At 51.4% G+C, this 14,608-nt stretch overlaps 2 protein-coding genes across 5 annotated transcripts in view; both read right to left on the bottom strand.

The window, feature by feature from the left end:
* Nucleotides 1-224: 224 nt before the first annotated feature.
* LOC137861032 (coiled-coil domain-containing protein 81-like) lies at nt 225-2,393 on the bottom strand. Of its 2 annotated transcripts, XM_068692006.1 has the most exons (5): nt 2,158-2,393; nt 1,719-1,804; nt 1,244-1,359; nt 997-1,160; nt 225-858 (listed from the first exon to the last, which is right to left on the bottom strand). In XM_068692006.1, exons 1-5 carry the CDS (start codon nt 2,320-2,322, stop codon nt 796-798), a joined length of 594 nt encoding a protein of 197 aa, XP_068548107.1. In that variant the 5' UTR covers nt 2,323-2,393; the 3' UTR covers nt 225-795. The 2 variants fall into 2 exon arrangements, with proteins under 2 accessions (XP_068548107.1, XP_068548106.1); XM_068692005.1 differs by having other exon boundaries at nt 225-1,160.
* Nucleotides 2,394-5,624: 3,231 nt separating this feature from the next.
* Nucleotides 5,625-14,608, bottom strand: part of GPC1 (glypican 1) — a 208,219-nt gene continuing 199,235 nt past the window's right edge. For all 3 annotated transcript variants that reach the window (XM_068692219.1, XM_068692218.1, XM_068692221.1), the window contains 5 exons: nt 13,615-13,745; nt 11,582-11,701; nt 10,899-11,032; nt 9,881-10,056; nt 5,625-9,334 (listed from right to left, as the gene is read on the bottom strand). In XM_068692219.1, coding sequence (XP_068548320.1) covers nt 9,117-9,334; nt 9,881-10,056; nt 10,899-11,032; nt 11,582-11,701; nt 13,615-13,745 — 779 coding nt within the window. In that variant the 3' untranslated portion in view covers nt 5,625-9,116. The remainder of the gene's footprint in view (nt 9,335-9,880; nt 10,057-10,898; nt 11,033-11,581; nt 11,702-13,614; nt 13,746-14,608) is intronic.

The following is a 14,608-nucleotide window of genomic DNA, read 5'->3' as shown; positions in this document are numbered from 1 at the left end:
TGACTGTAAAACGATCAGATTTGTGCAGCTCCTGTTCCTGTAGCTGTTTCTTACAAAAGGACAGAAGCCTCCCTAACAGGAAGCCAAGCAGCAACAATGCAACATTGATCTGAGAGCCAGCTTACCTTGCCCTTTGCTTTTGTTGTAGCAAAAGTGGCTTCTCCTACCCAGAAAATATTTCAGCAGAGAGCTAGATATAGCAGCAGTAATCTTGCTGGCCGTCAGTAACGCTGCAGGCGTGGTGCCCTGGAAGTGATTGTCTTCTCGGGAGGGTGCAGGCAAGTGCTCAAGCTGTAAGGGGCAAGAGAGGGAGTACAAGGCCAGGGACCTGGGGATGGGGCTGCCACATGGGCTGGTGCCAGAGGGTGCTGCGGGGCTGGGCACAGGCACCAGCAGGCATCCATGTGGGTCATGCCTGCCCCTCACCTCCTTCAATGCTTCCCTGCCTGGCTGTGAGGCAGCAGGAGTCCCTGACCCGCACTTGCTGGTGGCACAAAGATGCCCCTGGGCTATCAAAGTGGCAGGACATGGACGAGTTGGACTAGCATGAAAAGCAAAGCCAGCAAGAAGTCAGCCATGTGGGATGAAGATGCATTTTTATTTCACAGTGGAGATCCACGAGGCTGGCCTGCACACAATTGCCTGCACACATCGCAAAAGTGGCGTGCCAGAGGGAAGCCAGCTCCAGCACTGAGGGAAACAGCTCTCGCGCAGGCACAAGCCCTGGTGTCCCACCTGCCTTTTGGCACAAGCCTCACCTGCCCAGAGGCACGCAGCTCTGCCCCATCACTCCCATCATCTTTCTCCTGGCTGGAGGAAGGCCCTCATGGCCAAGGAGGTGCGTTTCAGGCTGGGTCCCTGGTGTTGGAGAGCAGAAAACTTGTCAGGAGCATGTGGCCATGCCACTGCCTGCCCTGGGGACGTGAGGGAGGGCTGTTCTGCTTGCTGTGCAGTCATGAGCTCTGGGAGCCCTGGGGCCTCCCCAGTGCCACCCACCTTTCTCCTGGAGCTGTTACCCGGGGCTGTGCTCCCGGCTGGGTGCTGGTGGCCTGTCGGAGTCTCTTCTGGTGGAGGTTGTTTCCCGCTGAGGGAGCCAGGCTCCAGGCTCTGCTCCCCAGTGTACCCGGGGCACGATGCGTCGGCACCACTTAGGAGCCTTTCTGCAACCAGCACCGGGGTTTGCTTCGTTAGATGGGAACAAATGGCTCCCTGCACTATAGCAAGACACTAACTGCTATGTTACCCTTCTTGTCCTGCCTGGGAGGTCGCAAAAGCACAGCTTTCTTTTGCCTGCATTCATTAAGGAGCTTGTTGTGGTAGTCCCTGAGTGGTGTGCCGTGGGCAGTCTCCAGTTCAAACCTGGATGTGAGGAGAAGACACTGGTGTGACTCGAGGCACCACAGCTCCTTGGCAGCTCTCATCAGAGCCCTTTTGGCCAGCCTTTCCTGCAGCAGAGCACAGCATAGCCCCAGCAGAGCAGTGCAGGCCCTGAGTTAGGAGTGTTTCCTCAGTTCCTCTGTACGTCCTCTGAGCTCTGCCCGGTGGCAATGGCTGTGCCATGCAACAGCCCCTCTCCTGTGGGCCCTGCATGAAGCCACATGTAGGGGTGAGAAGCAACAGCAGCCAGGGCAGTTGTGGGGAGAGCATCTTCGCACAAGGCTTTTCCCTGAGTGCCCACCCAGCAGAACCAGCGCAGGGCTTCGGGCACACACACTCACTCTGGGAAGATGATGACGCGCCCAGAGCAGGTCAGGGACGCCGCGGTTGCTGTGCGAGGGATCACCAAGTCCAGCATCCCTGGGACCTGCAACAGAGGAGTGCAGCACTGAGGAGAAGCGATGCTGGGGAGATGACTGGGGCGGCTGGCTTCCCACTGCTACACGACCACGTCACCTCTCTGAAACACCCACATCTCATCCCCAATAGCCTGTTCTCCTACTGAGCAGGCAGCCCTGATGCTGCATCATAAACTGCCTGGCTTTTTGTGAGCGCAGCAGCTGGGATGCTGCTGCAGGGACCAGTCCTTGCTGAGGTGAAGGCCCAGGTTCCCAGGGGGCTCCCCAGGCCACAGCAGTCCCAGAGTGAGCAGTGCTAACAGGCGTGTGGCAGCGGGATTGCAAAGGGTGCGCTGCAGCAGTGGAGAACAGAAATGCTTACCCTCAACAGAGCTTCTTTCAGCGTGTCCTTCCCTGTCATCACTTCCAGAAAGTCATGGTAGTATTTCATTTGCACTCGTGTGCCCTCAATGAGGAGCATGCCGATGTCCTTCAGGATAAGCGCGACGTTCCTTCCCTTCCTGATGCAGCGGGAGAAGAGGGACATGGTGGCCTGGATGCACCCCACCACTCGTTTTGCAGACACAAAGGTGGCCGCAGCTATCTGAGCGTACCGCAGGGGTTCCAGAAGTTTGTCACCTGGAAAAAGCACACAGGAGGGCTGGGGATGCAGCAGTAACACAGGCTACACCCGCAGCGCCCAGGCTCTCGGGGATGCCTTGCAGCCGAGGCCACGGTGCTGAGCTGTGTCTGGAGCCAGCAGCGTAGCAGGTTCCAGGGGCCTGCTTCCCTCCAGGCAGTTTTTTCAGGGCTGCTGGATCTTGCAGCTGTGGCACACAAGGAGCCTGTTGTGAGAGCTGCTCCACAGCAAGCAGTTTGTGTTTGAGGAGCATCAGCAACTCTCTGACCTGGGAGAGGGATGGGAGCCATTTAGTCACCTTGGCCATGCGGTGGGGAAACGTGCGCTTCCATGAGCTGGCAAGAGCCAGGGCTGTAGGCAGACAGCTCACCTGGCAGATAGGCCTTGTCGTCCGTCAGCTGGTGGGCATCAGCGAGGTTCCTGGCCAGGCGGAAGACAGGGCGCTGCACCGTCAGCTCCCTGGCCCGAACCCGGAGTCGTTCAGGGATGGTGTCGAAGGACCCAAGGGTGGGGATGCGGACACCCTGCAAGCAGCAGACGGACCCAGCAAGGCAGGAGGGTGAGGAGAGCTGGAGGGAAAACAGCGGCTGCCCTGCTGGAGTGCTGGACACAAGCTGCCAGCTCTGCTTGGTCTCCGTGAAAGCCGTGCTGGAGCCAGCAGCATCCTCAGGCCCGTGGCTTTCAAGGGGTGTCCAGCAGCAGTTTTGTACAAGCCGTAATTCTCCCTTGGCCAGGTCTCCCAAGGGGAGGTCCCTGTCTTCTGGGGAGGGGCAGATTAATGGCAGTTCCCGGCCAGGGAAGCATCAGGCCCTTGGAGCCCCCAGGCAGAAGGGGAGAAGGGTGTGAGCCCACCTTGCGCAGCAGGAGCTGCTGGTGGACGTAGCCAGCCACGGTGTCCCAGACGGCAGCTCTCACTGGGAAGCAAGCGAAGGCCGGGTCACCCTCTGCCAGCTCCCAGCCCTTCGGCTCACCCTGACCGGGGTGATGTGCTCAGGGTGGGTGCTGGCCGTGCTGCGTCTGCCCTTACCCACAGCAGTGAAAGGCGGCACCATGGGGCCCTCCCGGCCGGTGTCCCAGAAGTCCATCCTGGGCCGCATCCTGCTGGTGAGGTGCTTCCCACTGAGCGGGCAGCCAGGCCCCGGGGGACCTCGGGGAGGGGGCAGCACCCCGCCACCCCCACCTGCTCCTCCCCATGGGGGTGGGGGCTGTGGCCGTGATGCAACAGGGGCCTCTTGTTGCCTTGGCAGGGCCCAGTCCCTGTTGGTGCGGGGAGGCACCGTGCCCCTCTCACCTCTGTACCCTGGGAGCACGCAGCTGGGAGCAGTTCCCGCTGCAGCTTTTCTGCCTGCCACCAGGCTTTGTGATGGGCAACTTCATCGTGGTACCTGGGAAAGCTCACCCGTAAGTGAAAGCTGTGATTGCCTTGGTTTGTACAGCTAAACTGCTCCTGCTTTATGGTAAAAAACAGACAAAATACTGGTGTTTTTCAGCTTTCGCTCTTCTTGATCACAAATGTAGGGCTGAGCTACTAAGCAGCGACCTATTTGGCACAGCCTACTGGTGTGTGGGGCCGTGGGCATGGGCTTTGTTACTGCTGAGGTTTCTTTTCTCATCACGGCCGCTCTTGTTACCCAAACTGTGGTCTTTATTTGTGGGGTGTGAACCCTCCACTGAGCGGACGGGCAGCAGCTGCCCAGCCGATTGCTCTGGGGTTTGCCCAGTGTGCCTGTGGTGGGACTGGTTTACCAGTTCCCCACCCTTCAGCAGAACTGGTCATTCCCATCAGCGTCAGCTAATGTCACTGCTTCTGCTAGCGGTGATGCCTCAGCATGAGGCTGTGCATGTTTACCAGATGTCCAACAGGCACCTGCTGGCAGCTGACCTGGCGTAGGTCTGTCACACCAGAAAAGTTATCCTTCCCAACACCCTGCTTGAATTGCAGCCCTATGGGGCCGCTCGAGGCCTGGTGCTTCAGCCTAGCTCCTGCTGTGGGCTGCTGGGGGGCTTCTGGTGTTGGTATGGCTGCGGTTGGGGCATGGTGCAAACAACCCCTGCTGTGCTTGCTGTCTTTCATCCTCTTGCCATAATCTGTGTTGAGCCTGGACCCGTCGTCTTGGTGACCTCCTCGCAGGTCAATGGTTAGTATTGGGGTCACTGAGGCCTCCCCTTCTCTGTGTGACTGCAGGGAAGAGGAGGAGCTTGCATCGTGCACTACCTCTTTTGTAATTTCTTAGCAGTTAGTTTGCAAATGTGTTATTCAGCATATTTACAAACCAACAGAGAGGTTTTCAAAAGTTTTCATCCACACAGACTGGAAGTCACTGTTATTTGGACTCGATGATCTTGAGGTCTCTTCCAACCTAGAAATTCTGTGATTCTGTGATTCTGTGATAATTAGGCACAGAGGAGGCAAAGGCGGTGACTGCTCTACAAACAACTTGTGATATTTCTATGCTTGTATTTATAAAATCTGAGCATATGGCACCTAAATAGCTGTAACAGCAGGACGGTAAGCTAAGGGAATACCTACTCAGTCAGGGGTATCGTACAATTTATTAAATTTAAGTGATATTTGCTTCCAGGCAGATATACTTTTAGTAGTTTCCAGTTAGCAAGTTTCACTCTGACACGTCATTAGCTGCTTTTGACATATTGCCTTGACCCCTACATTCATCAGCTTCTGGAAGTGGAAGGTGCAGAGATAAAACGCAAACCTTTCTGCTCATCATTTCAGTCTCCAGCACTCGCTGACGATGAAATATCCGTGTCACAGCCCGTGTTCTGCTTCACTTGTTAACTCTTAACTTGTTAACCAACAGCTGCACTAGCACAAGGCCATCATACATAGCACAACGCTGTGCAGTAACAAATACCAAGGGCATTTCTTATTCAATTATGCCATGACTTTCTCTGCCTTTGCATGAGAAAGAGGATGTTTGGAATACTTGCTTTGATGACCTCAAGTTACCTTCATCTTGTTTTCATATCCCTTGCAGCCATAAAACCTGAGCACTTGTTTTTGCCAGATTATGTAAGATTGCTTGTAGGGCAAACCAACATTCCTCATATTCCTTCAGCCCATGGTGAACGTTGTGGCTAAAAGCGAGGTTTCGTTCCTCAGGACTACTGAACTGGAGTTTATCCATACCTTAAAGGGGAAAAATAAAGAAAACTCCAAACTCAGAGAAGAAATCAAACTGCCCTGTAAATACAGATTTAAGTCTCCAGCCTTTTTATTTATACAAGGATTCAAAGAACATATTTTAACTTTAGATAAACAGTGCAAGAGAGTTACAAGTACCTTGGTAACAGAAAGAAATAGATAACTGTCCAGCTATGCCAATAAGTGAAATAATTCTTACTCCTGCAGATAAAAATGCATCTGTTTAAAGCAAAGGTGGACTTTAGATATTTTGCTATAATTTAGCCCCTACCAAGCCCACCAGAAAACAACAGGCAGTTTGTCATTTGTAAATGATAAGTAGCTGCACTCTCAAAGCCTTTTGAGACCCTCACCCTTAGTTAAAACATACACATTATGGCACAAAAGAGCAGGCTGAAAGACAGAGACGCTTGGAAATCCGCTATTTCTGGTTCTTCCTTTTCCATGGACAGGAGCCGTCGTTGACATCCTTTTCTAGCCCACCAACCTCCTCTGCACTCCTGTGAAGCAGACGCCTTTTCAACCCGAACCATCGTGAGTCACCACCTTGCTAACATTGAAGCAAATGTTTCTTCCCCAGCCGCCCCTGCTCCCCAGAGCTCCCCAGTAACAACAAATCCAAAGCTGGAGCCCCTGAGTGATTCCCACAGGGTTGGGGACGTTTGTCACAATGTTATTGAATGGGAAGGAGCCCAGGAAACGTCGCTTGTAATTACTTAAAAGGCCACAGGCTCTGCACTTGCCCGAGTGCAGGTCTTGGGGCTTGTTGGACCTGGGCTGATTTTCCCTTGAGCTGTGCCAGCAGCTGTCTGCAGTCAGGTAGCCACAGCCTGGGTTCAGAGCCATACCGAGTCAATGCTCTGGGTGGACTCAGCCCTTCAGGCTCCTGCGCTGAGCGCAGCCCCAGGCTGCAGTGGTGGGGCTGTGCCCTGGCTACCAGCCCCACTGGTCATTGCAGGGGCCGGGGAAACCACTCGGTGACAATGAAAAGAGCAGAGAAAGTGAGTAATGGGGAACCAACAAAAAGCAGCAGCGTAAGCAGACGGTGTGAAATGGTACACGAAGTAACACGAGCAGACCTGGGAGCAAGGAGCGAGGAAGTGTCAATGTCAACATCATGCACCTCCTGGCAACAAGGGGCGAGAGCCCCCGGCACTGCCTCTCACCCTCCTGGCACAGAGCTCGGGGTGCAGGCGCTCACTGTCACCCCCAGTTCTGCCCAAGGAAGACCGATGCACCTGACCTGCAGTCCCGGAGGGCCACTGAGGTGTAAGCGTAACCCCAGCGAACAGGGGAAGACATCAGGAAGGGTTTCTTCTGCATAACGGTTCTTACTGTATTCTTCAGGCTCTTCTGTGTTACTTCGGACCGTCAGGTTTTATTAGTGGAACAGGAGCAATGATTTGGGCTATTACATTGTTAAAATATTAACAGGACAATTGGTAAATTCTTTGCTTTACATTTAAGGTGTGCTCCTTGGTGCCTGTAAGAAGCTTTGTAATGTAAGAGGCTGACAACAAACTTTAACTGCATGGAAATGGAAACAACAAGGACTTTCCTGTTATGAAAAGCAAAACATTGACCTCAGTAGCCATTTTTTTAACATTCCAACCCAACCGCTTTTTGAAGAGGATACAGTGTTTTAATGCCCTCCTCCCCCTTTTGCTTTTGCATCTAAAGTTTCTGCAGGATTGGTTTTACCACTGGGTAGAAATTAAAAAAAAAAAAAAGGGGGAAAAAAAAAGACAGGAACTCTTTGGCCCAGTAAAAGTAATGTGGAACTTGCTACATTTCCAGAAGTAAATCTGTATAAATCTATGACTTTTAGTTAGCCACTCCTGTATTTGGAAGGACACAGAAGATGATAGATACACCTCTGCCCTTCCTCTCTCTCACAGAACAAAGACATCTGAAATAAAACCAACCCCATAAGGACGAAGCCCATCCAGACATGGTGCCTGTGTTGTAACTATGGCATCTGCTAAACCAACAACATCTCCAGCAGGTGCCTGCTGTACCCGTGAGTTAAACGAGCCTTCTGGACACCCCAAAGGACACAGCCCTACAACAGAGACAATCCTACAGACACATGAGGATACTTATATCTCTCCTGGAGCACCCTGGTGCTGGATGACCCAGAGGCTGCTGGGACGGGGCAGCAGCAGGGTGACCGGGTGCTTCCCTGAGCTGTAACAGGGCCACGGGCGGGCATCTGACCTGCCCTCTCATGCAGTCCCTGCAGCAGGTAGGACAAGTGTGTGGGAGGGTGGGGAAGGGATAGGGAAAGCAGGACGCCACTTAAAACCCAACAATGCAACAAGAACAAACACCGAAAGAAAAAGTATCTCCAACAAAGCGTCCCATTTTCTCAGCAGGTGCTACCTGTGAGTCATTCTTCTGGGCAGAGACACTGCCACGGGCTAATTGCCACCAGCTCTACTCTGCCCTAAGGCTTGGGGTCACTCCCTCATGCGCCTGGCGTGAGCTATCACAACCAGTCACAGTGCTCTCATTAGTACAAAGTCCCTGGTCTTTCTTACTACCACAAAAAAAAAAAAAAAAAAGGGCATTCATATCCATGGCTGGGGCCAGAGGAGGAAGAGGCAGCACAACTGTCTGTCTAGTAAAGAATCCTACTGTGCATTTTTTTTCATCTCTCTGTTACCTACTACGGTACTGCACTGCAAGTAGAAATTGGACCATTATTACTTGGGTAAAAAAAATGGCTTTCCGACTAGCATGCAAAGAAAAAATACCCCAAACCCCAACCCCTAACACTCAGTCCCAGTCACTTACTTAGATGTAGGCATTTAAAAATGTCGTCAGCTACGAGCTCTAGTCAAGAAACCCATTTGTGACCTTTCCAAAGTAAAAGGGAGATCTACGTTTTTGGGTCCAACAGCCACTGCCAAACTGTTTCAGTTCAACCCACTGCATCTGCTCACACTCCCACGTACACAGATGGAAGAGAAGGGTCACCTCTGCCTGTTGCAGAAGTACAGAAGGAAACCCCGAAACAGTCCCTGAACGCAGCACTTGAGCAGTGCTGTGACCTCAGACCCTCCACATTATGCAGCGGTGATGTTCTCAGCCCCCGGCGTGCTTTATGCAGCAGTGTGTTAAAGCAGTGCTCTGGCCAGCGGCTGGGTAACAAGATCAGGGAAATTGCATATTCCACTGCGGGCAGCAAAAGAGCTGCCCTCTGAGGGGCTGGCTGGGTTTCCCCGAGAGCCCCCTCTGCAAAGGCTTGTTTCAGCCCCAAGAGCCAGTCTGTGGCAATAACAAAATTCAAACAATGAGGTATGGAAAGAAGGGCCCAGCACTGGGGAAGAGACCAAGAAAGAAGAAAATAGCTCGAGCACTGCCAGAAATAGCAAACAACTGAAACCTTTTTCTCCTCCCTCTTTTTTTTTTTTCTTTTTCTTTTTTCTTTTTTTTTTTTTTGCCAAGGTGAATTAATTATGTCCTTTTGTTGGTTGGTTGGTTTTGGCAAAGTGAAGCCCTCAGATGCAGTCTTTTTCCCGGCTGTGCTAGTGAGTTACCGCCACAAGTGCTGCACAGCGATGAAAGCCACTGAAAGGAAGAGGAGGAAGGCAGAAGGCAAAGATCTGCTGCTGGCCCCACTGATGCCGTGTCCAGACTGCTTAGGAATAGCGTGCGTTTCTGGCTGCCTGGTGCTGGGGCTCTTAGAAAGTCTTTTGCCACAGACGTCGTCAGGACAGCTGTCACCACTGCCAGAGCCGCTCATGTCATCACCTGCGGGGAGACAAGGGGGTGAGCCCAGCCTGCCCTCCTGCTGGTGATGGCCCTGCCTTCTCCTTGTGCCCCTGCGCCACCCTGCCTGGGCGACGTCTAAGAGTTAGTGTAAGCTGTTCCTGTGGAAAGGAGCGATCCCTTGGGGACTTGTCCCACCCCACCAAACAAGGCTGGCAAGAGCACAGCCCATCCTGCAGAGAGACAAGGTGCTGCCCCATCATGGGGCGGCGGGGCACAGAGACTCAGGCAGGACACAGCAGAAGGGTGACTCTGGCCACGGCAGGGACAGAGGACAGCTTCAGAGAGCTTTTGGGGCAGATGGGAGCAGTGGCCTCATCAGCCAGGCTGGGCTGAGCCTGGGGAGAGCATTACAGCACAGTGCTGAGAGCCCAGGCCACCCTGCAGCAAGTTGGATGCACTCAGACAAGGCTCTGCAGCCCGGAGCCAGAAGCCAGGTCATGGTGATACCTCGCTGCTGCAGGTGTGCACAAGGGCTGAGGGCTGCTGGGATGGACTGCTCAGCCCCAGTCCTGCTCTGCTACTCACTCGCGTCTTGGAAATCCACGTCATTCCCGATGTTAGCGTTGCCCAGACGGTTTGTCATGATCTTTAGCTGCATGATTTGCTGGCGAATGGTCATGTCTGGCTTGGTGATGTCCACCTCCACCTCCGGGTTGTTAATCTGGTTAGCTAAGCCGTCCCCCATCACTTCAGGCAGGTAACTGTGGAGGAAGGTGACAGGTTTAGATGTCTGCGCCCAGCTAAGCTCAGCTCTCCCCACTACAGACACGGGTGATAACGCAGCCTCTTTGAAGCACAAAGAAGCTGCAGTCAGTGGCGTCAGCTTGTCCGACAGCCTCAGGCAGTGGAAGGAGACTGAGTGCCTGTGCCTGCTGCGAGCTGAGCAGGAGGGGCTCTGCATCTGGCCACACTAAGGCTATGGAGAGTAAAGTCCATGCAGGAAGGTTCTCGTGTTCATGACGATGCAGCCAGCTCTAGGGATGGCCAAGCTCTGCTGCCATCTGCCTGCTCTGGTTAAATGACTGGCACCTGGGATGACCGAATCCCTGTGCCCCATGAAGACCAGACAGGTCCCCAGGAAGGCTTCAGTGAACTGGAAACTGTCGGCCAGCAAACAGCACTGCACCGCTCACTCCTGCAGTGCTGATCTGCTCCATGAGGACTGTGGAGAGGTGCAGCAGCTGCCCATCCTCCCTTGCAGCCATTCCTAACCATCAGTCATGGGTGAGAGCTGTTTCTGCAGCTTCTGGATGTCACCTGGGTGTCTCCTCTGCTGAGGTGGCAGCATTGCAGAGCAGGCATGGTTAAAGACCTGCATGCAATTCTCAGCAACAGCCCTAGAGTTTGGGAGGCAAATCCAGCCCTTCTGTTTTACAATTGCATGCAGTATTGCAAAATTGCTCAATTAGTACAAAACTACTCAGTCATTTTTTGGCAAAAGCATCTCGATGCTTAACCCTTCAACACATGGCAAAATAAACCTTAAACCCTGCGTCTCCCAGCCCATAACAGCGCTGTCCTGGCACCCTGACCCTCTCCATACCTTCCCTTGGTCATCCCATTCCAACACTTGTCATCCGCCACTGAGCTGGCCATTACTCTTTTGCTGCACAGGACACTGGGCAGGGTGACCCAGTACGACTTGAGAGCTGTCAGATTCCCTTTGGCATCTAAAACCTATAAAGAAAGAGGATGCTCAGGGCCAGGGGCGCCCCATGGTTGTTAGAAGGACAAAGATTCTGGCTATTTTTTCATCTTACCACATGGTCATCACATAGTCTGTTTTTATGCCAACAGTGAAGTATCACCAACTTTCCCCTACAGACCAGCCCTCAACCCAAGCAGCCAGGACCAATGGTTACATGCCAAGGACTGTTCTGGTACTGCAAACTTGACCAGGAGAAGATCATTTTCTGGATCACAAGGGTAATGCCAAGAAGCAGCCTTAGTGGCAGCCAGCTGAGGTCTGCCAGGGTGAGACATGCTGATGTTTATGACGGAGGAGCCTCTGAAATGTGGGACCATAGCAGCTCACACAGCCCATCACCCACAGAACCCAAATCCCCCATAGAGCATTTGGTGCTCTCAGAAGAACAAAGCCTCAGGTCCCAGAAACACAAAGGGACTGCTCTCCCCACAGCCAGGGCCCTGTGGTCCAGCAGTCCAGGCTGGATGCAGCTTGCAAGCATGGCCACCCTGACACACCAGTGGGGAAGACAAACTCACCAGCATCTCCAGTGCTACTGCAGAGGATTTTGCTTCTAATGCGACCTTCCCCCGCCTTTTCTTGTCCTCACTGCTGGAGCCTTTTGTGCTGATTTTGGGATTTCCACAGCCTTGGAAAACCTGAAAAACAAACCAAACTCTCTACTCCATGCTCTGAAACTATTTACTTAATTAATTAGCACCCACAGTACTTATTATTATTATTATTATTATTATTATTATTATTATTATTATTATTATTATTATTATTATTATTATTATTATTATTAAAGTATAATTATCTTTCCTACTTGGAAGATCCCTAAGATTCTGGTTTAGTTTCTGGTCAGGTTACTCTTGTGCCAAGACTTGTTCTCAACACACTGTAACTGTTTTTAGTTACCACAGTCAGGCAAAATGTTCAGAAAAACAACAAAAATTAGCATGTTTTTGGATGAGTCACTGATGTTGATATTTAATTACATCCAGTAATTTTATCTATTCCTACGATGATTTACAAATAAAATTCTGGGAAGTCTTAGAAGAACAACATGGGAGTTGCTCACACCAGTGGTGTGAACTTTGAGACTCAGAGCATGCAGAGCATGCGAGCTGCTCTGATCTGGATACAGACCGAGGTGGGACCACCCCAAGGACTCCTGCAACAGGCAAGCACACTTCAGCAATCTGATACCCCCTCAGACCAGGAGAGCGCTGTGTGAGGAGGTGTCCACATCTGTCAGGTTGGATGTTTCAAGGCCAAATTAGGATGATTAGGATTTATCTGTTAACTTCCTGTCATCCTAATGCCAGCCCTACCACCCTTTGTAGCCAAAGGAGAGCAGAAGCCTGGGCTAGTCCTGAGCTCACCTGACAATACTCTTTATCTGATCATCATTTTGCCATACTCAAAGCCAGAGCCGCAGCTGCAGCAATTTGCAGCTGCAGAGCTTTGTTGCCAGTGCCACCAGCAAAGGCTGCCACATTCCCCTGATCACCAGATCTTACTGAGAAGTTTATCAAATACGTTTGGTTGCTCTGGTCAATAGGCTAGACTATTCTTACCCCCTTTCGATTTTATGAGATCTACTTTATGTCCCTCGGAAACACCTTTATTTGCAGATGATGTCATCATGGACTTGCTTTTATGTGGACAACCTTAGTCTTGCCTAACAATGAGAGAAAGAACATGGCCTTTCATGTTAGAAAAGAAACATAAATGATCACTTAGAGGCATGCTCCTGTTAGTCTGTGATGCGTGCCAGTGAATTCCTGCTTGGCTAAGCAATATTTTTGGCCCTTCCCTTCTCCAAGATCCAGTTAGGGCCTGCCCCACACCTTTCATCTGCATCTTTGCCCTAACTGTGGGATAGCTGCAGGATTTGGGGAATGCCTGGGCAAAATCAGAAGCCCTGGAGGGCTGTTTTTGTTCCCAAAGCTTCTCTCACCTGCAGCTATCAAAATGATTGTGGTTAAGTGGATAAATATACTAAAAATAGAAGATCAACAGAAGAAAGCTTCATGATATGCTTCTTGAAAGCCAGGTGAGCATCAGGAGAGCCTGTTTTGTATTCTCCAGATGGACTGCCAGATTGCAGCTCTGTCCCACAGATCCAACCTGATAGCCTAGTGTTTCTATTGCACAACATCACCCCAAGGCAGGCTGAAGCAGCTGCCTTCTGTCACTAGCGTAAGAAGGACTGTGCACTTTCTCTAACTGCCTCAGCTCAGCCAAAATACTTCAAGGCTCTTCAGACACAGATGCATCTGAGAGCAAATGCACCATGCCTCCCACAGTCCTTGCATATGCAGTCCCACCTGCATGTCTGTACCTAAAGGAGGCTGGCTGCAGCAGGGAGCAGCACTTGGAAATACCTGAGAAGGTTTTTGTCCGTGTAAGACAGTGGTTTGCTATCATTAAAAGAGCAGGGATTTTATCTCTCTCTTTCATCCTTCATCTGCTTTAATTCAGTTGAACACTGAGTGCAAAAAACATTTGGTCCTGACGGTTACACATGGTATATCCTCAGCCAGGCCCAGGCACACACTCTTACCTTGGCTGTGATTGAATCTTTGTTTTCTTGCAAGTTAGAAATAGCTTCAGAGATCCTCATGTGAATAGTCCCTATTACCGTGTCTACGTTGTATGGTCCATCAATCCGATCAGCCACTACGACCAGGGAATCTAGTGGAATAAGACAGAGACATCCTCTCATCAGACAAACCAAGTTAAAGCTCATGCTCATTGTGGCAGGCTTGCTGGAAGCCATCTCTCCATTTTCACTACTGCCCAAGCCTATGCTCCTTTTCCTCTGGAACAGGACTGATTGCAGAGGGGCTCGCTGCTTCCCAGCACGCAGGTAGAGCCATCCTCAGTAGCAGAGGAACAGCAGTCATCTCCTGAAAATGGCAAATCCAGCCTGTGCTCATGCAAAGTGACAAACATTTCTGGGGGTGCTGCAGAAAGGAAAAAGGGAAAATTGATGCAGAACTATAGAGTAATGCAGAGCTGTACTTGGACCTAACCCTCCTAACTCATAGCATGTCTTCAGCAAAGCCAACAGAAAGTGCCAAAGGTGTCCAGCGGGAGTTAAAGAGGACCTTAGGACAGGACCCAAATTGTTTTTAGATACCTGAAGTAGGATCTTAACCAGGTCTAACTTTGTGAGTCAAAAAAATAATTCTGAAAGCCACTGCTAAGCTGCTACTGCCTCTGTTTTCAACCACGTCTGCTTTAGTAGCCCGGCGGCCAGACCATGCATAAGCTTCATCAGGATTTAGGGACCTGGCGTTCAGTTACTTGTGACCTCCGATGGCTCCAGTGTGGTCTGCATCCCCTAGGGGACACCAGAAGCTTCCTGGCAGGACAAGGGATCTTGCAGAGCACAGGGGTGGTCTGTGCTCATTTAGAAAAGGAAGTGTTTCACGTTCCTGTGGCCTCTCTACATGGAAAAAAATCACCTGTAATAGCTTCATGTTGATATTTCTTTTCTGCACAAAAAGGGTCAATTCTCAGGGTCTAGGGTGGAGAACTGTGCAGTATGTAAA

This window comes from Anas acuta, chromosome 9 (genome assembly GCF_963932015.1).
Source record: "Anas acuta chromosome 9, bAnaAcu1.1, whole genome shotgun sequence".
Classification (NCBI taxonomy): domain Eukaryota; kingdom Metazoa; phylum Chordata; class Aves; order Anseriformes; family Anatidae; genus Anas; species Anas acuta.
This window is presented reverse-complemented; position numbering and strand designations above follow the sequence as displayed.

What these genes read in the sequence shown, in the direction of transcription:
- LOC137861032 (XM_068692005.1), bottom strand. Translation starts at nt 2,322, where the DNA reads ATGTCCCTCTTCTCCCGCTGCATCAGGAAGGGAAGGAACGTCGCGCTT. An exon ending in CGCGTCATCATCTTCCCAGA is followed by an intron (nt 1,360 to 1,718) that starts GTGAGTGTGTGT and finishes CCTCACATCCAG; the next exon opens with GTTTGAACTGGAGACTGCCC. An exon ending in TCCCAGGCAGGACAAGAAGG is followed by an intron (nt 1,161 to 1,243) that starts GTAACATAGCAG and finishes TGCTGGTTGCAG; the next exon opens with AAAGGCTCCTAAGTGGTGCC.